The sequence below is a fragment of the Molothrus aeneus genome, chromosome 3 (genome assembly GCF_037042795.1).
Source record: "Molothrus aeneus isolate 106 chromosome 3, BPBGC_Maene_1.0, whole genome shotgun sequence".
Taxonomy (NCBI): Eukaryota; Metazoa; Chordata; class Aves; order Passeriformes; family Icteridae; genus Molothrus; species Molothrus aeneus.
In genome coordinates, this window is record NC_089648.1 from 59,984,650 (window position 1) to 60,011,900 (window position 27,251).

Consider the following 27,251-nt stretch of genomic DNA (forward strand, 5'->3'; position numbering starts at 1 on the left):
TTCACACAGGCAGCCTGTGTAGACTTTCATTTTCTATTGTGATTAACTCTACCATTTCAGCCATTTCTACCATTGGCTGAAATGGCCTTTTGCAATGCCTCAAGTTGAAGAGTGTGTGAGATCAGGCAGGGATTGCTGCCTCTATCAGCCTGTCACAGGCATCTCATGTGCATGTTCAGCCTTGGAGTGACAAGAATTTGTCTCATGTGTGCTGTAATGATGAGCAGCCCTTTGAAGGGGCAGCACTCTTTTCAAGAAAGAAGGAGAAAGTGGTCTCCAGGAATTGTGAATTGTGTTTATATGTACACAGTACTCTTCAGCCAGAATGACACTTTCATTTCATTGGCAAGCATGTCAGCACAGACAGTATGCAACATCTTACCACAGAGGAAGTAATCTTTGCAATTATTCATTCTTGCATTAACAGCTGCCTAACACTGAGATATTCTGAATAGAAGACAAAATATATTTGAGCAGTAAGGCTGCTCACTGTGCACCTGGATAGGAAGGACACAAGAGCTTTACATCAGAAAAGAACAGTGCACAAAGAATGCAGAAGAAATTCAGCAACATCTAAATCAGAAATGTGCTTATTTACTTTCATGAATACAGTTTAAGACCCTGATATCAGTGTCACCATGTTTCTCTGTATCTAATGGAACACTTTTAACTAAATGGAAAGAAGTCCCACCTTTTGTTGTCATGAACTTTACAAAGGTTTATTAAACTATGTGCATGTCATCTCTGACAGAACTCTATGTAAAGTTCTACAGAAAGTCACCTAGAAACAAGGAGCAGCATTGCCAAGTGTAGTAGCGCTTCCTAAACATTCCAATGTGTTGCAGAGCACGTCAGTATGGTTGATTGGCGCTGCTGCCAAATTATTCAAATACAGAGACTGATGCTTTGTCAGCTGCATAAGGAGATGATGGCTCTGAAGTTCAGGAGCTCACGCTGCTTTCTGCTCTAGTGGGAAGTTGTGTACTAACCAGGCTATTTTTGGAAAGATGCCAGTTGGAAGGGCTTGCAGATGGACCTTGTAGGCAGGATGATCTTTCTAGAAATAATGTGGTTATCACACCTCTGTCTGTCACAGCAGGAGGTAGTTACAGGCAGTGTTAAAACAATTTTTGTGGCCAGGTGAATTCAAAGCATAGGTACAGAATTACAGTCCTGTGTGTGGTTTTCAATGCTGTCAACTTAGGAAGCATCTGAAGGCTTTTGTGCAAATTCAGCAGTTTGGAAAGGACTGGAAATATATTCCATGCTGCACAGTGATGAATGTTCTTGATCAGGATGTACTTCCAGAACCCTTTACTGTCAAAGAGGTCACAAAATACATTGCACTCTTTGACACTTCTGTTTAACATCTGCTTTGTTGAGTTAACAGGAAAGATAGCCCTATTCAGTACCATATAGATACCAGAATATTTAACCTGAGCGTTAAATCAGAGATCCTATATCTCCTAACTTGTGTTACTTGCTCTTTGCTGATGACTGAGTATTTGTTACTCAAATATATGTAAGCAGACTACATATTATTGACTGTTTCAGCCCCTCTGCCAAGAAGTTGGCCAGGCCATTAGTACAGGGTAAAAAGAGGTCCTGCTCTAACCTTGTTGTGGTGGAAAATATCCTGAGGCAATAGTCTGTGCTGATGCTACACTACTGAAATTTTTGAGAACAGCAATGCTACTTCACCAGCATACTTTTTTCAAAACACCAGAGTTAATAGCAAAGCATGCAGGGAAGAGCAGAAGCCAATAAAGTATTTAGGATGCTAAAGCAGCATGCCTGAAATAAAGAGGCATCTGGGGTTCAAATAAAAGTAAATATCTATTGTACATTAGTTGCTGTCAGTCTGTGTATAGCTACAAAACTTGGACATTTTGTCATCTCCACATCTAGTATCCAAACCATTTCTGATGCACTGCTCTCATGCCCTTCCTGCCATAAAACTGCAGGATACTGCCCTGAATAATGCATTCCTAAATTGCTGTCACATTGTCAGCACTGAAGCAAGATTATAGGACATCCAGTTATGCCAGACCTGCTTCTTATGCTGGAAAACAGATTGCCCAAAACTTATTTATATGGGCAGTTGAAATGCAGAGTGAAGCTCAGAGGCAGCATAATGAGGTGGCTAATGGGTAAGTTTAAGGCAAATCCTCACTTATGTGTCATCATTTTCACAGTGTGGGAAATTAAATCTGAAGACTTCCTGCTCTGGTGAAGAATGGATATTTATGCCATCATAACATTCAAACAAAATTAGAATGGCAGTGTATGGTAAAGGTGAATATGGTAGCAAAAAGGTTACATCTGCACACTTCACAGAATCATGAAAATGTATCTTTGTCATCAATGTCTTCCTGGGACAATGAGACCAGGTCCTCATGTACTGATGGAAAACAAGAGTCACAATCACTCTCTCCATCCCTCGTGCTACTGTGTTCCTGAATTTGCCATTTCTCCAGGCTCAAGAATGATGCATCCTAATGAATAAGAAATCTGCCAAAGGGAGCAAGAGACCTGCATGGGTGAATAAAGAACTCCTATCATTACTCAAACATAAGCAGGATATACACAGGAGATGGAAAAATGGTCAGGCAAATTGGAATGAATACAGAGAGCCTGTCTGAGTAAGTTGAAATGAAACAAGGAAGGTCAAGGAATTAAATCTGGTTCAAGGGTGTTAAAAGACAATAAGAAGGGCTAGGCCACTCATGATCATCTTTGAATGGTCATGAAGATCAGGAGAGGTACCCGAGGACTGGAAGAAAGCAAATGTCATCCCAGTCTTCAAAAAGGGCAAGGAGGAGGACCCAGGGAAGTACTGTCTAGTCAGCTTCACCTCAATCCCTGGAAATCCATCTCATTCTGGAGGCCACCTCTCTCCACATGAATGACAAGAAGATGAATGATCAGGAGTAGTAAACATGGATTCACTAAAGGTAAATCGTGCTTGACCAACCTTCTACCATGAAGCAACTACCTTGATGATTAAGGGGAGAGCAGCAGATGTTACCTACCTCCACACTGTCTCACGATATACTCATTGGCAAACTCAGCAAGTGTGGAATGGCTGAGTGGACAGTGATGTGGATTAAGAACTGTCTGAATGGCAGATTCCAGAGGGTTGTAATGAATGTAGCAGTGTCTGGTTGGAAACTCCCAAGGTTCTACAGTGGGCTCAGATAGCTTTAGATGACAGCGTCCCTTCCAACCGATACTCTTCTGATATAAAGGTGTGTATCCTGGTTGTACGTGTTATTCTTGGGATCATTAGGTAATGACAGAAAAGTCAAATTGCTGACTATTGGCCAGAGCTGTTGAAAGAGATTTTACTGCTATATCCATGCTTTTAACAACACATGATCCTTTTTCTATATCAGAGAGAGAAGGGATAGGATTCTACAATTATTATAATTGGCATTCAAATTGCCTCAGCTTATGGAAGGCATTGATTTGCACAAGTACAGGCATTTTTTAAATGCAAATCTTAATTTTTACGTACATTAACACCATCCAGATAGTGTGAATTTGTTTCGTTAACCCATTACAATAGAAAACCAAGCAAATCACAAAATAACCTTTGATCTGTTTCTTATTTCACAGATTTTGCTGAATTGAGTCTGCCTTTTCTTTTTTGAAATTATGGCGCTGTATCCCCTAGAATTTTGTAACAAATTTTATAAGGACTGGTAATTCAACATACTGTAATTATTTTCTGCAAATGTAAACAGATTTTTTCACAGTTTGTAAGTGTTTCTCATTTCTGGTAGTTCATAAAGTTTTAATCCTGAAGGGCCTGTTACCTGATAGTATTCCAAAATTTTGAAATTTTGTAAGTTAGTTCCCATTCTTCTTGAAATCATTGAACCATAATATTTATACAAGGTTTTACATCCATGTGTTCATCTTTCATAGCACTTCCTTTTGTACAGCTGTGATAAAAAGGGTAATCGTTCTTTGTCCTGGTTTAAAGGCTTTTAATGTACTGCACTGTGAAACCTGGGTACTGGGTGCTTCATCTGCTCAGTGACACATCTACAAGGAATCTCTGCCTCTATATCTCAAATGGGATCAAAGATGAAAATTACTATATGTATTTCCTGTCCTACTCACTCATATACAGAAAATTCTGCTATACATATCAGATAAGAAGGTTGATTTTTCAGGTTACTCTTTCTTTTGAGGAATATATGTCTAAAGTCTCCATGAAAGCAGTCAGACATTAACCATTGTGGTTAGATAGGATTTTTAATCAGTAACCTGGACTGTGGAGTGTGCCCTGGCTGCTACCAACTGCTTATGTGTGTCAGCCTAGATCATGCTGTACACTAAGATGGGAAAGGATGGGAAAGGCTACTGACTATTTGCAGCAGCCACTGCATATTTGTAAATCTACCAAGTTCTTATTTTGCTTTTGAACATAATTTAGAAAACCTCCTTCTATGATAGGTCATTGGCAGTTTAGTAACTGAGAGACCAGTCATGTTAAGGTTGGCAAAAATATCTAAGATTTCAACCCACTGAACTGTGTCCCAAGTGCCATATCTGCAGATTTTTTGAATGCTTTCAGGGATGGTGATTCCACCGTTTCTCCCTGAGCATCCTGTCCCAATGCTTGACCACCTTTTCAATGAATAAATTTTTCCCAATGCCCAATCTAAACCTCCCCTGGCACAAATTGAGGCCATTTTCTGTCATTTTGCCACTTGTTACCTGGGAGAAGAGACAACCCCCACCTCATTGCAACCTCTTTTTAGGTAGTTGTAGAGAGTGATGGAGTCCCCCTGAGCCTTCTTTTCTGCAACCTAAAGAACCACAGCTCACTCAGCTGCTGCTCATGGAAAAATGAATTTCATTATATGCTTGTCTAAATTTGAAATCTGATAAATTGGTTGTCTTTGTATTAAAAGCATATTGCTTAGTCAGCACAAGTTATGAGACATCATCTTACTGAGCCAAATCAAATAGCTTTGCTAATACAGATTTAATTCAAACAGAACTGTAGAGTTTTCTCAGACTCAGAAAGTGAGTTTTTCAGTTAATGCATGTAGAGTATTGAGCAACAGAAATTACAACTTCCTGGATGTCCCTTTAGTAGTGGTGAAATTTAGAAGGTGAAATTCTACCCACAAAACAGAACCATCAGGAAGTATTTTTCCAAATTGTTTCGGGAAGTACAAATCTTTTACACTTTTTTTATTTTTAGTAACCCATTCCCTTGAATGGTCCTTTGAACTGTTTAGATGAATGCAAACACATACTTAGGTAGAAAAATTTTCTTTGCTGGCAGAGGAGTGTGTGATGCTTGAATAAGTCAAAACATAATGTGATCAATGGTAGGCACATAGTGCTGCTGCATTGGACCTGAACCAATTTTTCAGGCTTTTACATGAACTAATGCTTGTAGCTTGGAGAAGAGGAACAGCTGGGCAGGTGCAGCTGCTGCCTGAGCTTACAGTGAGAGTGTAGTGCCTTGCCTGCCACCAGCCAGCCCACAGAGCTGGTGAGCTTGAGTAGCATGTTGTGCATAGCTGGGCCCACACAATGAACCTGTCAGGGACCTGACTGCAGGATGTCGCTCATGTCACTGCTGAGGGGGGGGTCATACTGCCAGAACGAGAGCCCTGATTGCTACAAAATTTGTTAATACTGAGGACATGTCGAACATCTTATGATGAACAAGACACTTGACTAGTTTCACAAAACTCTAAGATCGAGTGACAGCTGCTTTTTATCTAATGGCAAAATTTCTTCAAATGCAACTCCTTCCACATTTGACTTGCTTGCTTGAACTTCTTGTTAAAGCAAAACATATCAGGTGTACTGCATACTCCATTCAGCCATGTATGGAAGCTTCTTGAGTCCTACCCAATGCTGAAGTATTTAATCAAGCCAAATTTTGTCATTGCCATAGCTGGAGATAAGGAGAAATGTAGGATTATCAACAAATTGTCTTAACATTTGTTAGGCTAAAGGGGAAATACAATAATGAAGAATAAGCTGACTGTAAGTCTTTCATCTTTTTCTCTTCCTTCTCAAGATGTAGCTACCTAAGTTAGTTAGAACCAATTTATACTGTGGTATAAGTGTTTGAGACAGAAGCATAAATAAAACATCCCTAAACTGGAGGCTAAGTACAGACATAATATAAATTTCTTTCGTCAGCTTTGAAACTGGCTATCGTGCTTTAAATTCATTTTTTATGAGATCAGATATTCTCAATTATTTTTGTACTCTGCTGGTGTTTGTGTCACATTCATTTTGCGAACTTGTAATTTTTGACTCTTTATTAAGTGTCTAACTAGCTGTGTTACAACAAAGAGAAAAAAATTATCACCTTAATGAACACTATGCAGTCTTCTATCTGTAAGCATGATGGCTGCCTTGTGATGTTTATGGTCCCACAACATATTTTTGTCTTGGTTAAGCAACTTGAAGGGTGTTTTTCTGGTTTGGGGTAGGTCATTTGCAATAATGCATGGTTTCATATTTCTTCTGAGGCCTTTCCACTTTATTATTATTATTGGCCAGTTTAATGTAAGGTATTTCAACTTTTCTTGCAGAAGTTCTCTGTTGAAGAGAAAGGTCTAGTTTCCATTGGGATATGCAGCATTGCCTAACCATGCCTGAACCCTCTGCACAGTTTATCAGAGCTGCTTTTCTGCAAATAGGGTTATTCATTTCTTAAATGACATACTCAAATATTAGTATTGTAAATTCAGTTTTAGCAAATAAACCATGGTGAATCAAAAAGTGTCAGGAGGCAAAACAAAATGTGTGTTCGTGTACCTGAACAATTTGCTGTATTTTTTGAGGAGTCATTGATTCAAGGCTGGATTCTGGATCTTGCCCCATCTCTCTGAGCAGTTGTAGATTTCTCTCTTGGAACTGGAAGTCTCATTAGGATCAGAGCAAGTGGTCATTGTTGGGGAATTGCTTTTCTCTGATTTTTAACTATGGAATAAAGAGAAAGAATACAGATACTTTGCCTGTGTAAAGTGAACATGGTTATTGCAGTTGTGTATATGTTGAACAAAAATTTGCACAATAACAACAACTGTCAGTTTTTCCTGTGCTCTGAAGACTTTTTTTTAATTTTAAAGTTTGTCTTTTATTTCACATACTCAATTTCTCCACTCACATCTAACAATGTAATTATTAGTAAATCCCCATGAGTAGTATTGAAGAAATATGCTGTCTTAGGGATATTTTAAGTTTTTCAAGACAAAAAGGGCTTGGTATCAGAATTATTATTGATTTCCAGTCACTGTAAAGTACACACACATTGCAATAAAGGTTAACTGCCTAGAAGAATGTAAAAGAGCAGCAACTTTAAGTAAAAAGAAATTCCAGCTTAGAAAGAACTCAGACTCAAGTAAATGCAGTGAAATGCTTTCTTCGTGTCTGGAATGTTTTCTTCATATGGCTACTGTAAAAACAATGTTTTGTTTTGTTCTTTTTAATGCAGACGGGAACACATCAATATTTAATTTGACCATGAGTAATACATGTATTCCATTTAACCCCAAGTATATTTTGGACTTCATATGTTTTTATAATGATGATGTGAATTTATAAATCCTTAATGCCCTTAATGCTGCCCATATGTTGTGTTGAAATCCTTAGGAATCTGTAAAAATAAAAGCCAAGATAGTTTTGGGCTCCAAGAGCTGAAAACCAACCTAAGCCAGTCTAACAGCTAAAGATTTGTCAGCTGTATCCTAATGCTCCTAAACCTTTGGCAAAACAAATGTTGCCCTTGAGAACTTGCCTCATTATATCTGGGCATTTTAAATCACTCTACAGAAATAATACAAAATAAAATAAAATGTTCTACTTCTAAATAGAAGGCATGATCCTGGCATCTGTGCTTCTGCCCCAAGTGCTGTCCTTCTGTGCCACAATCAGCATGAGCTTTTCTTAGATTTGTGCTTGTGGGCATATGGACAACTGGAAGTCATTTGGAGATGCCAGTTGTCCTCATTACTATATTTTCTTTTATCTTTATCCACTGTCACTTGCTAAGGATAGTACTAGTTTTACTTTGAAGCAGTATGCAGCCAAGATTATTTCATGTACGTTTTTGAATCTTAGAAGAAAAGGACAAGAAAAGCCATTGTAAGGACTAGCATGAATATGTTTTTCACCAACAGAGGATGATGGTGATTCTTCAGCAGTTGGAAAAGCTCTGCCTCAGGTTTTTACACATACTTGCCCAGTACCTGGTAAAGACTAGTCAAATTGAAGCACTCAGGTGGTCTCATCAATTTACCAAGTTTTCATACCTATTTGAAACCCAAGACTTCTAAAAGCTACAGGTCATTAGTAGTTTGGAGGCTACCCTGCCCATAGGACTTAAAATTTCTGCTTGTCATCCTGCCTTTTGTTGGTAGCCTTTTGTTAGCCGACAATTGCTTTCTTCCTTTCACACCAGCTATTCATTTTGCTATATTTTTCCCCATCCACTCATAGTAAACTGATGAAGCAGCACAGCATTATAATGAATTCCTATTTGGTTAGGCAAAAGTTGGATTGTTGTGAGTAATCGAATTACTCCTCTGGAGACAGGATTTCTAAGTAAAGGGATGAGGTGAGGCGATTACAGCTATAACCCTTACAAGCATAAAAAGATGTGTTATGCTAATCCTTTGTGAATGGGTTGAATTGAAAGTGAGGGAAATAAAAAGGAATGCTCTTGAAAGAAGAAGGGGGGTATGAAAGGACTACTGTGTCATTTATTCCCTTTTCATTCATCCTCACTTGCTATAGAGAAAAAAAATTGTAGCAAACTGGAGTATTTTACCTTTCATGTCTGACATTCAAATAATTTAATCTTTAACTGCCTTAAATACTGTGTGAAAAAAATGAGGGGGTGGGAAGAGAGGTATAGCAAAAAAAAAAAAGTGTGAAAAAGTGACAGTTAGTATAGGCTGCTTTTTGATTAAGGTTGCTAAACGTGGTATGACCTAATCTTACCTTGTTGGAAAAGCAGCAGAGTGAGGAAGGGGAAAAGAGACGCTGAGGAAAGTAAGAGTTATGCCAAACATTACCTTCATCTGAAAACACTTATAGCTCAAGTGCGAGATCCTTGTTGTCCCCAGGCTTGTTTATTTTCTGTTTCCACTCTTTCAGCTGTTAAATAGGAGTGCTCTGTCTCAAATTAATACCTGAAAGGACTTTTAAGGGTTCAGCTAGAAGGAGAGCTGCAATGCCAATTACAGTGTAGTTACTAACTGAGTAGAGTGTTATAAATATGTCTTGTTAATTGAATAAGAAGAAATGGCTTTTTTATTTTTGGACGACCAACCTGAATATAAATGGACAATAGTATAAGTAGCTTTTGGGTTTCTTCTGTGGGTTTTTTTGTTGTTTTTTTTTTTTTAAGATTTTGAACAATTTTCATTGTCGCTTTTTTTTCCTTTTCGGGTACCTTTTGGAGGGTAGAAAATTGACCCCAACCAGCATTTAAGCATCCACTCAGCTTCTCTGCTCACCAGCAGAATGGGAAAGAGAATCAGAAGAGGGAAAAGAAAGAAAACCTGTGAGCTAAGAATGGTTTAGCAAGTGAAGAAAGGATTAATTTTGTATTTAAAAAAGAATACAAAGGCAGTCGCTCATTACCTCCCACACCCAGACCCCTACCCAGACCATCTCCAAGCTTTGGAAAAATGGAATTTGTAGTTTTTATTTGAGCATGACATCACATGACATGGGATACCCTTTAGAGCAGTGTGAGAAATGAGGAAGCCTCGATGATGTGTAAGCACTGCTCAACAATAGCTTAAACAATGTTATCAGCACTGCTTTAGTCACAAATTGAAAGCACCCTAACTCCAGTGAAGAAGGTTTACTCCACCTCAGTCAGACTTATCCTTACTCCATTCACAGCCAGACAGATTCCTTAACAATGCTTAGACTTTATGGTCATGCTTTTCAGCATATTATATTTCCACTGAGAATGGAGGAATTTTCTGTAAAATTTCTTCCCTTTTCTAGGTTTACGGTGATGATTCAAATTTGGTGTTCTGGGGTATCATATTAATGAAATTCTTCATTAGCTTTAAATTTGGGAAAAAGATACCAATGGGCACAGGGGAATGAACTGCTTATTTTTTCCTGTCAGATACCTGAATCTAACTGGAATTTAAGAACAGGGCCTTTGTGGGAAAAGGAGAAAAATTGTAATTCCCAGAGTGTGCTACTCCACACTTGCATTTCCCCCAAATTCCTTGAGTTCTGTCTCCCTGAAAAGTCTCTGTTTACTGTTTTGCCTACATCCCTCTTGAAATTTTTAATGTATTAGCTAATGTGAAAAGACTTCTTTATCCTTAGAAATTATTCTCAAACCATTTCTGTTCATTTCATTGCATCTGAAAGTACAAGAAGCCCTGTTTGAAGAGGGAGGAATTACCCAGCTCTGAACCTAACTCAGCCTAATCTCAGCTGTAATCTTCCCTGATTCCCAGTGCTGAAGACAGGAATGAAATCCAAGATGGCATAATCTGTTACTAGAGTATTTGATGAACCAAGCATGTGAGAAAGGTCTCTGCAAAACTCTGAGCAGGAGTTCCTTAGAGTTGTTACCCACCTGCAGCAGCACAGGCGTAGTGGAAGTGCTATGGGAGAAGGATATTTTGGTCTAAGAAGGAAGTACGCGCCAGCATAGAGAGCTATTTCTTCTGGACTGATGGGATGACAATTATTTGCCTTTTTCAAAAAAAATTGTTTGATTTGGCTGCTGCTGTCACTGGGTTTCCAATCAGCATTTGTAATTAAAAGTTCTTGAATATTAATGGTGCTTTTTATCCTTGCCAAAAGTCAAGATTAGTGTAAGATGGTTCAATGTAATGAAACTTTTTTAGAATTCGCATTCACTGAGTGAACGTTGTTAAGTCAATGAGCTGAGTGAGAATGAAATATAGTGTATTGTTACTCAGTAAAATATTTCATGTTTCTTAAAAGAGGCTTTGCAAGTGTTCAATAAACAGAGTGAAAATTGATATTATATAAAAAATTATCTTCTGGTGAAAAAACTGATTCAATAAATACCTGCAATATCTATGAATGTTTAATAAGGCATTCTGTTAGCAGGCATAAATGCATTTTGCTGTAAATGTCTGAAAATAAGACTTTTTTGCATATGATTCTGCTGGAAGCTTAGAGCAAATACATTTAACTAATTGATAAAAATGTTTCAGTAAGTATAGCTTTTATGTAAACTGATAGTCCTTAAATTGGCATCTTTGTTCACTATGATTCATGAAGCAAATGCAGAATCTTGAAATAAGGCTTTTCTTTTAGTAGTTTCCATTAAAAGTGACTAAACCACTCCTTTTTTGTCATCCTGGCATAACCCCCTTGATTTCTGTAGAAGTCCTGCTCTCAAATGCATATGGAGATGTGTGATTTGCCAGGTCTCAAGAGAGTAACGGAATGTAAAGAATATTTTAAATATTTGAAGTAAACTGGAACATTTTTTAGTTTAAAAACCTGTTCACACTAGTTCACAATGGTAGTAAAATTTTTTTGAAAGGTAAACAGACACTGAAATTTAGTTATTACTTTGCATATCTTTAGGCTTAATCTGATTTGGACTCTTTCATTTGGTCAGTAGAGGTTACTTTTATGGATAATTTCTTTAAGCTTAGGAAAAGGTACACATGCTTAAAAACTTTTAAATAAACATCAAGAGTAAAAGCAGTGCAGTACTTTGAGACATTAATTACTTGATTGTGAAGCAGGGGCAAAGGTAAGGGAAGCTTAAATGACAGGACCTTTGTGGATATTTTCTGTTAAGCAGAAGGTAACACCACTTCCCTCATTTCAGTGATGTTGATTGGTTGTTTCTATCTGCGCAGTAAGAAGGAGGAAGGGATGTACTTTCTCCAGCTGAAGGTGAAGGCTTGATAGCAGTGACCCAAGAAGGTTGATCTGTAAATGACTCCAAGCAGATTTGATAGTGCCTTTCAGTCATGATTGCTAGCACTATTTGCTTTCCTGTTCCACCCATCTCACAAAAAGGCAGACAATTTATGCAGAATTAAGAGCAGTTTTCTGTGGTGGCAGCATGTGTAGCTGCATCTGGAGTTCCCATTGCTAACCAGCACAAGGGATGGACTTTCTAGAGTGTGTGAAGTGACATCTGTAACAGGTCTGGATTGTGCCTTTGGAAAGAAGGAAAGAAATAGGCCACCTCCTTCACTCACAGAGATCCACATTTGGATTCACTTCACTTTTCATTGGCATATATCTCTCAGATTCATGTAGCTAGGGATACAATTCCAGTCCAATTTAAACCAACATTTTTCAATCACAAATCACTGACTTAATTTAAATTTCTTATTTTTCTTTTCCAGCATTTTGTCCTGCTGAAGCGTTGTAGTGATAAAAAAGGCTTTTATAGTTTTCTTATGAAGTTTAATGTAGTCCCAAGTTGTTTAATATTTGCTTCAGAAATACATTATTGTTCTCTACTTTCTGTTTCTTAAGTGCTTGAAATATGCAAATGGTTTGTATTTAATTTTACTTTTTGAGTATTTGGTAGATAACAGGTGTGATCGTATCAGATTGCATTATGCTTTCATGTAGTACTTACTAGACTTATCATTACACTGGAATCAGGCAAGAAAAGGTCTTATCAGATATTGCCATTCCATTCATTGGCCAGTATATTTCCCAGATGTACGTTTCTTTTCACATATTGGTTAAATTATGACAATTCATGTGATTTATGACAGCTGTTCAAGCAATCTGAAAGTCATCTCCTATGTTGGTGCTGTCTGAATATATGAGGGTGAATCCATCAACCCAAGTTTGACAATTTTGTCCATCTGTCTCTAAGAAAGCTGGATAGATAAGATTGCTTGGGTTTTAAGCAATAAGAAGCTGAAGGGAACTATTCATTAGAGTCATATCAAGTTAGTCAGTGAATAAAGCCATTTTTCCCTTCCTTGAAAAGAAGAAAGGCCATTTTTGCCCTGAATGGCCAGGAATACCTGGTTATAAATGGGAACTCACAGTATGGAGTGGTCTGTGTGGTTCAAAATGCTAGTCACATTTGCCAAAGGAACAATGTAAATGAGGTATATACAGGTGTGTCTTAGCTTGTGTGCTCAACACTAGAGTACATTGTTTTAATATCAGTTGTTTAATACAATCTTTGTTCTCATTTTAAGATGCAAATTTGGTTTTGGTCATTATTAGACATAGCTCAGGGCCTCAGTAGAGATATTTCTGCCACCTCATCTGCAAGAGTTCTTGGCACTCCATCAGTTTAAGGTGATTTTCTCCTCCAAATCAGTCACATTTTAATCAGATCACAACTGACTGAAAACCCTAAAACCAGATTTAAAGCATAAATACCAGAACAGTAATCTTCTTTGCTGACAATCCATTACATAAATCATAATACAATATTTGCATTTTATAGTTGGCTTTGTTTATTTTGACTTGTATGTGAATTTGAAGCTTTTGTTAAATATATGGTTGGGTTTTTCTCCTTTGATACAATTGTATTTTCCTGTAGAAACTAGCTGAGAAAGCAGCAGCCCAAGGCATATCCAATACAGAGCAGAAAATTTCATCCTCTGGATAAAACAACCCAACACTTTATACCTGTGTAAAATATTAGCAGCTGAGGGGGCATCAAAGTCATTTTCAAACTGATACCTTTTAATTTTGCATACTGCACGGCCCATTACTACCTTTCCTACAGCCTCACTGTACTCTTACATAGTCTGTGCTTTGTGAAGTTAAAAAATTGCTTTTCTTTTACTTTATATGAACCAGTATAACAACAGATATAGAAAGTTCATCTATCTTTAGTCATGGAAGTTCTCTATTACACTTGATTCCCCATCACAGTCTTGTGTGAATATTTCCTCAAGTAATGGAAATAATAAAAAATCTCTTTATTTTTTTCAGATGAGGCAGATTAATTGGAGTTTAAGATTTGAAGGCAACAAAACTTCAGTATTAAAAGGAAAAATGTGAGAAATTAAACTCAAAGATTCAGAAAGTGGCAATACACTTTAAGTCTTTTTTTCTTGCAGACATGCTTTGTCCTGTAGTCTGCAGGACTGCTATCTCTTCTTCATGCTTGAAAGTTTCTTTGACATATTAATAATGTAGGAATATATAGACACAGAGGCAATGACACAGTATGAAAGGTTTTTAATATCGCTACAAGTCCTGATCTGAACTCAATAATCAATGGCAGTCAAGCCAGAGCTGTGATTATTGATGTGTTTTTCATACAGTTGTCATTGCATTAGCTGCATGTTGCTGCAGAGTCATTATGGCTGCATTTCTAGATGTCAGATGTGGTAAACAAGCCTATGGAGAGGCTCTTGACTTACACAGGGTTTAAGGCTTAGGTAACATATTTGGGTTGGAAATGTTGGTGTAGCAGAAGATGACAAAGCTTTTAGCCAGCTAAAGGCTGCTGCCCTCACATCACAGCTGGTAGACTAGCACGGATAAGCACCACAGCTTTGGATGTTTCAGTCCAAAATCAGGTGTCTGAGCCTAAAGTGCTGACATAAGACCTTTCAGATGTATTTGGATAAGCAGATTTGGGAGCAACTGCATAATTAGGGTAATGGCTGAGACAGTACTTGCAGTCTGCTGTGATGTGCAGCTGCTTTGGAAGAGGATATTTGCCTTTCCCTCTTGCTCCCAGCCATCCAGCTGCTTAAGACACCTATTAATGCTAAAAAATTCCAGAGAACCTCAAGAGTTTTGACCCATGTAACTTTCTGTGAGTGGATACTCTTCAGATGGGAAGGTTTTAAAAGGGAAAAAAAGGGAAAAGGTTCTCTGCCATGACTGTTGCACTGCTGGTGCAGGTGCACTTCCCAGCCAGTCCAGTGGACTCCTACAAACACTGCACCATGTCATTAAGGTATTATAGAACTGAAAAAGCTGTGAAAAATTTCTCTAAATGGAAAAATATAACTCTTGTGAAAGAAAACATATTTTCTTCTTTCAGAGTATATATATACACCCATGCACACACACACATATATATGTGTATTTATATATGTATATATATATTTGCTCTTTCACTCTATTTTTTCACTATTTGAAAAAGTACCAAATTTTACAGGAAAGAAACACTGAAGGCTGGCAGTCATGACAGTAATAATCTGGGATACTAAGAACAGATGGGTGCTATTAAAGATTATATATAAACTATATATATATATATATATATATAGTATGTATAAAATTTAATCTATGCATGTTTGGAAAAACTAGAACCTACCTCCAAAGGAAGAATTAACCACTTGTTTTCTTGAAGGGTTTCTGTTTATTTTCTCACCTTTCACCATTCTGAATGGCAAAGAACAACTGATGGCTGCTACCAAAGGCTAGATTTAGTACTAGACGAGCTTTGATTTGTATGGTTTTGTTTTTTTTGGGAAGAATAAAGGAAAGACTATTTCTGTTCTTCATTTCCTCCATCTTTTGATTCCATCCACAATGTTATTAGCACTGCATTTGATATAAGAAAATTTTCATCTCATTTTCTGTATTTTGAGCTATCGTTAGGGGTGAGAGTTTGCACTTTTCTGGTGGAGAAGATTTAAGCTGTCCTTACTTCCTTCAGTGTAATTACACAGCTCAGCATTAACTCTGCAACTCCTACACTACCAGTAAATTCTCACTTGCAATTTTATAGTTGCTTAAATTAGCAGAAGTTATTCATAGAATGCTATTTCCAATAAATATAGCAAAATGTAACTTCAGGCATTTGAGAGTAATATTTTTCCACATAAACCATGTCATATAAGTAATAATGATCATGATAATGTACTTTCTCTGCTAAACTTCTTAAATACTATCTGGTGGAAAGATGAGGCATTTTGTATATTTGCTACCAAACGTTGCTTTTTAAATAATTTTCTTTTAAGAATTAATTCTGAGCTAACAAGCCATATAGGACTCATTGTCAACACCAGGTAACTTTTCAGTGCAGTGTCTTGCACAGTTGAAATTTTATAACATCAAGAGAGATTTTATCTTTAAAAACACATGTTTTTGAAGGCAGTTTGTTTAGAGTAAAGCTTGAAAATTGATTGATTTGTAATGTAGCCAAACATTAACTTAACAAATGATCTCATTAGCAAGAGGCTAGCTGCTTTTATATGTTCCCAGGAAAAAATGCTGTAACAGGTCTAACAACCGGTCCATTGTGCTTATAAGGTAAATAATCACAGTGACCTTAAGAAATGGTAGCAGTCCATCCAACAAGCAGGTTTTAAATGGCTTGTTGATGAGGTGGATCAGAGTATCATTCTTAGCCAATATCCCTTTCCAGAAAATCAGAGAGTAATAGTTATTTATATTCCATTGTTTCAGTCCAATACTTTACAGTATGCGTGTTATGTATTTCTACATCTGTTTTTTTACATACCCTTTTCAAGGTCTATTAGTACACCTGCCATGAAAAAATTTTGTTTGAAGTTTTAGATCTCTTCTTCTATATTGGCTACTTAATGAAACACATCAAGCTGCTCAAGAAAGCTTTATTTTGAAATTTTTTGGCAAGACACAAACAATTAACCAGATTTCAAAAAAAATAAAATACCATTAGGTATTTCTCTGAATTTATCCAATATTTCAAACGTGCAGCTGTTACACTATGAGATGAGATGTCTTATAACAAGCATTTAATATGTCAAATAGTTTATATTTTAGAAGATCTATAGGATTCTAAAACCTTATTAGTGTTAACACATGGATTAAGATTTTTTCAGGTAAATCTCCAGCCTTTGCTGTTGTTGACAATCTTGTAACAATGACCTGAAAGAGGACTTCAAAGATTGAAAAAACACATTGCCAGATCCCTGAAATATGGTATCCTGATTCTTTTCAAATATTCTTTATTTGTTTTGAAGTTAAGGCAGTCCAGAGTGGGAGGGGAGAAAAAAAGTTGTATTATGGATTTTCTGGTGTCAAGTAGACAAATGAATAGACTCAAATTTATCCAAGGTACAACTCAGCAACATAAGTTGTTCTGAATGTTTTGGAGTTGAAAGTTCCAAAGGCAACTCAGCCACCTGCACTTCATCACAGGCTGTGACCAGGAGTAGTCTCCACTCTCTTGGGCAGGGATGTTGTGAGATGGGCCAGGCCATGCTCCTCTGACCATGTTTGCCCTCTGCTTTGAAAGATGCCATTTCAGAAGCCTTAGCCCACAAGTTTATCTTGTGTCCTGTCCCAACTGAACTAGAAGCTGACAGTGTAACTTCAGTTTACACCTGTGTGTAAAATGCCTTGTCAGTGTTGCCATCTGTATTGGCCCAGAGCTTTTTATGTCCTGGGGGCAGAGTTGCATCACTGAGCCAGCTCCCTTAGAGCTAACTTGATTTATCTCTGCACAGACAGCTGTTTTCTGGCAGAGGATAGCAGCCTGCAATCCAAAAGCTGTAAAACCTGTGGATTATGACATTTACTGAACATCCAAATTCCCCATAACCAAATCCTATCCTTGCCATAGTTTTAAAGATAGTAAAGTGCCTGCAAAGTACAGGCTCCAAAACTATGTCTTAGGGTCAAATGTAGTAGAAATGCGCTGACGGCACTAATTTTCTCTTTCAATGTGACCCATGGACAGCAGGGCAGAGTGTTGCAGGAACATTGTCTCCTCAGCATTGTTCCTGCTCTGGCTCTCCTCATTTGCTCATGTCCAAGGTTTCTCAGCTGCAGAGGTAAACAGATTCAGCACTTTTTTCACTTGATACTTCTGAATCTATTAAGGTAAACTCTTTGCTAATTGGTCATAAATTCATGGACATTACTGATTTCAGAACCCTCATTAATTTTCTTTTCAGACCATTATAGCAGCAGAGGCATGGTTCACATGATTCTGATATCCACAGTTTCCTACCAAAGTAGTACCATCAATTAAGTGATCTGAAAGTCCCGGATATTGTAAAGATGTGTTTGGGTTTTTTTTTTTTTTAATTGTATATGACTTATCAAAGCAACATTTATCAACATTTGAGAAGGCTTATCAGCACTAGTCAGGAACTGGTCTTTTATACATAAATGTACATATTATACTGGAATTTCAGGTAGCATTATCATTATTGTAGGACAAGATATGCTGTGCTAGACTGTTTAATTAATTGAAATGTATATAAATATTTATAAGCTACGTGTTCATAATTTTAAAAGTATCCAGTAGCATAAGCTCAGGCTATTTTTCTGCATTATCTGAAAGCAGGATGTGTAACCTGTTTACTTGATACCATATTAGTATGCAGAGCCAACTGTGAGTCTCCCAGTGCCTAACTTCTACAGCTCCTTACACCATCCCATATCTGACTAAAGAGAGGTTAGCCTGAAGTTGGTTTTTGGGGTGGTTTTTTTTTTTGCACTTTAGCTGTCAGAAGGGCCCCATAAAGTGCTTGTGTCAATTTCTGCAGCAATGAACTTTTATGTGGAGAACATAGTCATATATAATTTTGTCCATTTGAAGGTTTAACTTATAATATCACGAAGCTTTGGAACCTTGAGGGTTCCTTCTGTTAGGCTCAGCTGGCAGCATCTGGAGGTGGTGACACCTCTCCCTTTCCCCCAGCAAGGGACACTCATGAGGATAAATTTGGCACAGTATGTTGCAACACAAATGTAAGACAGAAGATTTTACCTAAGCATCACCTCATTACTGTCTCCTTTCAGAACAAGTTCAGAGAAGAGGCTGGTGGTGCCTGGGATCCCCCTTTTCACTGGCAGAGCCTGTTAAAACTCTCTTCCTTGGGACAGTCATGAACCTGGTTTCTATGGTGACAGGGATGAACCTGACACTTTAGAGCACAGCTCAGGAAATCACAATTTCTGTTCACAGTCATGTACAATTTTTCTTTCTAATAATGCCACCCTAAAAAAATATGTAATTTAGAATCCTGGAAGCAACAGCTTAGATGGATCCAAACCCCAGTAAATTTCTGGCATGCCTTTTGTCTCCCAGAAGCTGTAGTCCAAGAGAGAAAATCTTTAGGAGCTGTAGGGAAGGGAAAATTGTGGAGATTCCTTTCCCACTAAATGTATCTTCATCTTTCATCTTGAGAAAGAAAAATTAGTAGTGCTGACCAAAGTGACCCATGTGAGGATATCTGTAAGACCTCATGAATGATGTGCACTGTCTGCTAGAACAAGTTGCACATCCTGTCCCCCAATCCCTGCAAATATACACTAAAATGTTTTCAGCAAATAGAATCAGCTCAGGCTTTTTTTAAGACTTGATAAAGCTAAAAGTGGTTATGGATCTTCTCTCACTGAACTTGAATCTATTAATCTATTAATTAAATTTCAGACTTATAACAATTTCTTTAATTGCATGATGGTTATCACTGTAACAAAGTAGTAAAAAAAAAAGATGCAGGTGGAACAGTCTTTCTGGGCAGATGATTAAAACACAGGGCAATTAAAAAAAAAAATATGTCAGAGAATCTCACCTGGTTTTTCAACAAGCCCTTTTCTCAGGTGGTAGACTGACATCTCCAGAGATACCTTCAGTTTCATTTGATGTTATCATGATGTTACCTTGTTGAACTCATTCAGATGTCATTCCTGGATTTAATTAAAAGTTTTTGAATGTCACATAACGAAAATGCAGAACAGATTATCTTGAGCACAGCTATTTTGAATATCAAGCTATGCAGCAATAACACCAGTTTGTGAGAATTCAAAGATCTTCCATAAACAGAAATTAACATTCAAAGAAAATGCAGTGTAATAAAATAGCAGCTTTAATCATGCATAAAATTGAGTTTCTTCCCTTGCTAACACAAAGGAAACTCAGAATAAAAAGCTGTGAATGTTGAGAGTCAAATTGTATGGTGAGAAGGTTAAGTATAAAAATGTTCAAAATTTCTGATTTAAAAGCTGTCATTTGGAAAGCTGGCTGTTCTCTTAGTGGTAGCATGCAAACAGCCCTGAAAAATCCTACCAGAATTTTCTGCTTGAATAATTGTGTTTGGATGAGCAAGTAGAATATCATTATCTGGGTTCCTACACCATCTTCTTGGGAAGGTATGGGTGAATAGATTTTGTGCTGAGTGTCATAAATTCCCTGACAATTTTGCAAGGCTCTGTGTAAATTTTGAGCCACAGAAGGAAGGAAAAGACAGGAAAGAAATGCGTGCCGTGACTGGATTCCTTATGCCACAGTATATTTCAAAAATTAAGTGTAAATAATGTGCATATGCTCAATTTTAGATGTAGATATTGGATTTTTTTCTGTGTTTGATTAAAAACACGGTTAAAAAATTTATAGTAATTAAGTACATCAGGAAATTGTGGGAAGATGGACTCTACCTCACCTGTTAAGAATTTTACTGTCCCTGAGAGAGTTCGCTATACTTGTCTAATTTAGTGCTGTTCACAGTTGAACTTCGTGCTATTAATCATGGGAGTTGACTGATTGAATACTCTTCTCTAGTATCTATGAAAACAAGGAGAACAACTTCTTATACAGTGACTGTTACTGGCTATGTGCAGAGTCAGAATCACTGGGTCGAGTTATTTTATGAACTTCTCGAATGGGACTGTGGGATATGATTGTTGTTGCTGTTCATTAGTTCAGAAGAAAGGCAAGTAGATAAATTGCTAAAATCTACTGTTCACCTCCCAATCTAGTTCATAAATCTTCAGTGTAGGCAGCTATTTTTGTACAGGCAGAAAATGTAGTTTACGCTCTGTTTCAGGTCAGAAACTGTTCTTGAAAATTTTATGGAAGATGAGTTTACATGGATTGAAAACTGTTGGGTTATCTCTTCTCAGATTCACAGGCTCAAAATGCAAAAATGCATATATTGATATGCAAGGCAAAGACAGAGTAAAAATTAACACTTAATTCATGATCTATTAGAGTAAGGCTGGCCAAAGGAATTAGTAGTCAATAGAGAGTCCATTTTTGTATGATCATGATTCTGTTACCATGCAAGGTTCTTTCTCAGATCAATAAATTACCTTTTTATAGAGCCTGATGTTCAAGATATAAGAGAGCACTGCAGGACTACATTACTAAAAATGAGCATTAAAAATTAGTAAAGCAGGTGGTTTTGTATCTTAAATAATTTTTGCCCTTTTTTAGAAATATACAATAGTTAATTCCAGTCATCAAAATAATTGTATCTCTCCAATTTAGAGATTTTGTGTTAGGATGTTGTCATGGACCATGTCAAAGGCTTACAAAAGTCCAGATAGATGACATCTGTAACTCTTCCCTTGCCCACTGATGTAGTCACTGAAGGTCGCTCAATTGGTTAGGCAAGATTTGTTCCTTGTGAATCCTTGGTTACTTGAGTTGTTTTGTTTGGAAAAATCAGCAGCTCAGCCTGCAGAAGAGCCGCCTCAGAGAACTAAATCCTGGTTGTCTTGTGGAGGGTAGAGAAAGCAAGTTCTCAGAGTAAGCAGAAGTTTACTTGCTGCTATATCCTTGTGCAATCAGCAGCCCGGAGATATTCACTTACGTGTGTAGGTTTAACACGTAGACACAAGGTTTCTCTATTTTTCTCTCTGGTTATATATGGGTAATATCACACATGGTTATTACAACACACTTTGAGCTATCAAAGTTAAAACACAAGTAAGAGGAAATGCTTTCAAATTCATAAGTTTCATTGAATTATTCTGTTCTACATTCAATGGCTTCCTCAAAATAGTTACTGCATGCAATACATACAGATGTATGTATGTATTTGTGTGTGTGATCAATATCTATGATTACTTTCATATAGTCCCCAAATGTAGAATTTAGTCTAAAGAATGCATATATTATCTGTTGCTGGAAGTATACATGTCATAATCCTGGCTTCATTTAAGTTCAAAACAATTTTTCTGTTGATATTGGCAAGACAGGTATCATTTTGCCAGTAGATTTTAGCATTTTGGATATAGTAGGCTCATCCATTGATTATACTCTTACTGTATGACTATTCAATGACATTTTCCTCAACTAATTTAGGACTCTGTGGTGCATTTCTAGTGGGCACCAGCTTCATCTCATAAGTAGCCTTAAAGTTGATGGAATGAGTTACTGTCCCTTGCTTCAAAATCCTTAATGTAAGGAAACAAGAACAAGCAGTAGATATCCTTCTGGCTTTCCACTGTTGCTCGAAAAACTTGACAGAGAACTTCATTTTGAAGTTACTGATGATCCAAACCAACTATTTCCTAGAGTGTATATAGTAAAACACCTGTCCCTAAGTTAGCCAAATATGTAAACACCCTCAGTAACCTTCCCTTCAGATTTTCTGAGATGTAGATAGTTGTTTTCCTAAAGTTACTTTTCTGAATGAAACAGCTGTGTGTGCGGCCATGCAATAGTTTTAAACATCACTCTGAAAAGCACATTTATTGCAACTTGCTCTATCAAGTTCTAAGGGTCCTGTCTTTCTCCAGGGAAGTGTGAAACAAGTCATTCTTTCCCCTTCACTCTCTCATCACTAATACTCCTTTGAAAATACCACTGTCCTGATCTAAGCTCAAAGCCTCTACTGTTGGATGTATTTTTGAGCCTTCAAGTTTTGAAGTACATCTTCAGGTCAATCTCTATCATTCATATTTTGAAATCTCTCAGAGACTTGGCCTTAAATATCCATCCACACAACTAAATCTCTTGCTCCAGCCTTAGTTATTTTTCAGATTGAGTACTTCTTACCTTTGCTGGGTCAGAGCTGGCCAGCTGCACTCACATTGTACAATTCCAGACACAGCAAGTATCCCATTCTTGCACACTCCCTCTTTACCCTTCCCATGTCCTTGCTGTTTCTCAGTACTCCATATAGCAAACATGACTTTTTTTTCCCCATTGGCATATAAAGCCGTTTATATTTATCTTAGATTTGTCCTTTGACTCTACTGATTGGCCTTTTGTCTCTACTGCTTATCAAATGTTCATTCATATTTGTCACATCCAGCCCAGCTAACACTGGACTGGGAGTTGATTCATTTTAAGCATTGAGAATGTTGAATACCTTAATCTTCCAGTTCTGCCTCAAAAGTCATGCCCCTCATTTCCTCTGTTAGACAACATCATATGTGCATCCAACATTAATTCTAGCTAGTGTGTGTTATACATGCACACATCTCCTGCCTGATCCCTGCTTTTATCCCTTGACACTTCAACAACACATATAATACCAACAAAAAATATAGTATTCATTCCTCACAGGTTATGTATGCAAGTGTGCATGCAGGCATGTATTTACATACAGAAGGAAACATTTAGTATTTCTCAGCAGATAGAGTTCAACCTGTAGGTGAGAGAGATGATTATAATGATGAGATTCTTATGCTGATGATTTAAGTTTTACGATTAAAGCACTGCCAGACCTCTCACTGTCTGTGTAGCTCTCGTGTGGTGTCTGGAAGAGAGCACGTTCCTAACTCAGAAGGTTTTTGTGTGGGTAAGTTGTTAGTACAGGTTCAGATACTGCAGAGATGAAGGTCACAGTAATAAGTAATAAAGAGTCATTTTAAATAAGAGCATTATCCTTCCCTCAAAAGGTACTTTGGGTTCCTACACATGGAATACAAATAGAAAGGATCTGTGTAACATGGTTAAACCCAGAAAGTATTAGTTACCAATTATCCCTGATAATGACTACACTGGCTTTCTGAATGGAGTCGATTTTCAGGAGAGCATTAGCCTTTCTCTCATATGACTTCACCTTGGTTTTTGTTCTGCTGCTTTTGGTGATCTGTTGAGAGGCATCCTTCTTTCAGACTAAGGGACACTTTCTGTGTAATGACATAAGTATGATGATACCAACAGCTTGTAACTTATTCCACATGAAGATGCTGTGAGGGGAGAGGTCAAGGGGCATCTGCTGCATGCTGAGTGGAGTGTGAGAGAAGAGGGGCCAGAGGGAGAGCAAGCACATGTACCCATTATTGCCAGTGAGTAGAGGAAAGGCCACAGCCTTAGAAAGCAGGAACTAGAGAGCTGGAAAGCCTTTTCTAGTCTAGTAAGCATCTCAAGTGATTTTACCCCTTGCTGAAACCTATTTATATTTTTTATGTTTTTCCCAGGCTGGAAAAGCTCCTGTTCCTGATCCTTTTTACAGCAGGCTGTTATGCAAAGAGGTGCAGACTGAATGGTTGTGCACTTACATGTATATTCTATTTTTCTCTCTGCTGTAACCTGTAGCCTCAGCCCACTCAGCTGTGTTATGGACTGGCTTCATCTCTCTGTAGAACTGTGGTTTGTGGGGTATCTTTCAGGGCCTATAAACAGAAATAAAACTACTGCTGACTTTTAAGTTGGCTTTGTGGATGACCTTATTTAGAGAATCAAAATTCCCAGTAGAATGCAGATGATGCTGTAAGGAGAATTAACATACAAAGGTGGACTGAAACTGCGTGGAGGACAGAAGTACTGCAGTTTAGGGTTCACATTGTGGCTTGGAAAGAACTGTTTTATTATTTGTGTGTAAATGTTTTCTTACTATTCAGTGTTAAATACTCCACATTTAATATCTGAAAAAAATAACATTAAATGAAATAATGTGGTAAGTTGATAGATAGTCTCTGCTTTGTCTTCTGCTTTTTAATACAGGAACTTATTTGGAAATCCAGGTACATAAACACTTCTGCCTGTGCAGAGGGGTGGGTGTGTTTGTATGTATATATATACACATACACACACACATATATGTATACATACACACACACACACACCCCTCTGCACAGGCAGAAGTGTTTATGTACCTGGATTTCCAAATAAGTTACTGTATTTATTACACGTATTTATTCAGCTGTATACATACACATATACTTGCTGTTGCAAAGAGAGCAACAAAGACAGTGTGGCCTTGAGGGGAAGTTGCATGAGGAGCAGCTCAGGTCACTTGGTGTGTTCAGCCTGGCGAAGGGGATACTGAGGGGAGATCCCACTGCAGTTACAAGTTCCTTGTGAGGGGAAGCAGAGGGGCAGGCACTGATCTCTTCTGTCTGGTGTCCAGTGACAGAATGTGAGGAAATGGCCTGAAGCTGTGTCAGGGGATAGTTAGGTTGGGTATTAGTAAGAGGTTCTTCTCCCAGAGGATGGTTTGGCACTGGAATGGGCTCCCCAGGGAAGAGGTCACAGGACCAAGCCTGACAGAGCTCAAGTGTTAGTACAAAACCCTCAGGCACATGGTGTGACTTTTGGGGATAGTTCTGTGCAGGGCCAAGAGTTGGACTTGATGGTCCTTGTGGGTCCTATCTGACTATGCTTATTCTATTCTGTTTAATTTATGGTCTGTCTACATATATATGTGTAGATGTTTAAACACATGATGTCTGTATCTATATTTTTACTACTTTATTAATACACACACATATTTGAAAATTATTTCCTTGTCTCTAGTACCTACACATTTAAATAACTTCTTTTTTTAATTAATTTAGCAGCAGCAACAGAAGAACCTGAGGTGATTCCAGATCCTGCTAAACAAACAGATAGAGTGGTGAAAATAGCAGGAATAAGTGCTGGAATTCTGGTATTCATCCTACTTCTCCTTGTTGTCATATTGATCGTGAAAAAAAGGTAAGAAAATTATCTGTGCTGATTGATCTTTTTTTTTTTCCCTCCCTATCAAACAATTTAAGGAGGATGTTTTTTACAGGTCTTTAGGAAAAAAAAAAAAAGTTTTGGTACTGGTAGGTCCTTTTGGTCAATTTTTGAATTAGTTTCTTGTGTTTTCTTTTGGTTTTGCTGTGGATGTCTTTAAGGATAGAATTTCTTTATATAATAAAGAGTCTGTAACTATAGATAACTATACATTTTCTGATAACTATACATTTTCTCGTATTTATTTCCAAGGATTTTTAAGTTGGAGATAGAAGAATGTACAGATTGTTAAAGTGGGTGGAATTAAAAATCATGGTGTCTTTTTTATTTTTTAAAGGAAAGAAAAAATAATAACTTATTGCACTTTTCATGTTTGAACCACTTAATGAATATTATTTTCTCTATGTGGCTCTAATTAGTTATTTGTATGTTATTACCCAACTTGCAAAATAATGTAATTTTATACCTCTATTTATGCTCTTGTAAACCTCGAGTTTTTTCTTAAAAGTCATAGTGCATCACTGTAAAATTATCTAGTGAGTCCTTAGTGCATGAAATTGTTTAAAAGTGTATTAATTTGAGTGAATTTAAATTTTTTTCAGTGCTTTCTTAGACAGTAAGCAATATCGCCATCTTCTGGCATTGTTCAATGCTATCCCTGCATCCCAATCCTCCTACCTTAGCAACTTGCGCTATCGTATTGCTGGGTCAGTGTTTCAAAGCCTAGCCTTCCCAGTAGTTGCAACTCTTTTAACCTGGCATAGAAGTCCATACTATGTCCCTACAATTCTGTAGTTATAGTATAGAAACTAATTCCTCTCTCTCTGTGCACCCCCTCCCTGGTGGTTCCCCTTCACGTGGCACAAGCTGATTTCTCTTGGATAGAATGAGCCCTTTGCCTTCCCATGGTGTGTGCGTTGCATTCCCTTGCCTTTTGCAGAAGTTATAATAAAAAGTATTTTTTGTGATTGTTGCGTATATTCCTCTGAAATGCAGCTTGCTATTATTTTTATCAATTAAGATCATTCTATATGTTATCATTGCTGGTTTGCATTAGATTTTTTTAATTTATTGCCTTTTTACAATTATTCCTGGAGATATATAACTTGGAGAAGAAACGTCTGCATTAGAAACATTAGGTATGCTTATAGTGTTCTGTGTTAGTTAGCTACATATGTGATTTTTCCCAAAAGTGCTTTTACTTTTCTCTGTTGTTTACCTCTGTGGCTGAGAATTTACACATATGCAAAAGGTCCAACTCATCATGTACAAAAAAGACATACAGTCAGCCAGTTGTCTTTATTACACGACTTTTGAAAAACAAAAGTGAAGTTGTTTTTCAGCTTTTAGGAGGAAATCTCTATATTGTAGCTTTGTAGCATGGTATGTGCTGGGAAACATCATCTTAGTGAGTGTTACAGTAGTCCCCTTACGTTTAATAGAAAATTCTCTGTGTGTTCACGTGTGTTTGTGTGTGAGAGAGGGACTGTCTAACGCTACAGAGTGTCAGTCACTTCCAGATGTGATTGACTAGTTTTGCAAATAACAAACAAACAAATCCATGTGTACATTTTTCCTATCGTTTTTGCCTCTTCCATTCTGAGTCCTATTAGGCTCCAATTTTCACTTCTGAATTGTTTGACCAAAGTTGGTTAATTATATCTGT

General features: G+C 37.4%; 1 protein-coding gene across 7 annotated transcripts in view; it reads left to right on the forward strand.

The window, feature by feature from the left end:
• Nucleotides 1-27,251, forward strand: part of PTPRK (protein tyrosine phosphatase receptor type K) — a 296,142-nt gene that overhangs the window by 234,629 nt on the left and 34,262 nt on the right. For 4 of the 7 annotated variants that reach the window (XM_066547034.1, XM_066547037.1, XM_066547036.1 and 1 more), the window contains exon 13: nt 25,423-25,561. In XM_066547034.1, the coding sequence (XP_066403131.1) occupies nt 25,423-25,561 (139 nt within the window). The remainder of the gene's footprint in view (nt 1-25,422; nt 25,562-27,251) is intronic. The other 3 variants (XM_066547035.1, XM_066547038.1, XM_066547040.1) reach the window with 1 other exon arrangement.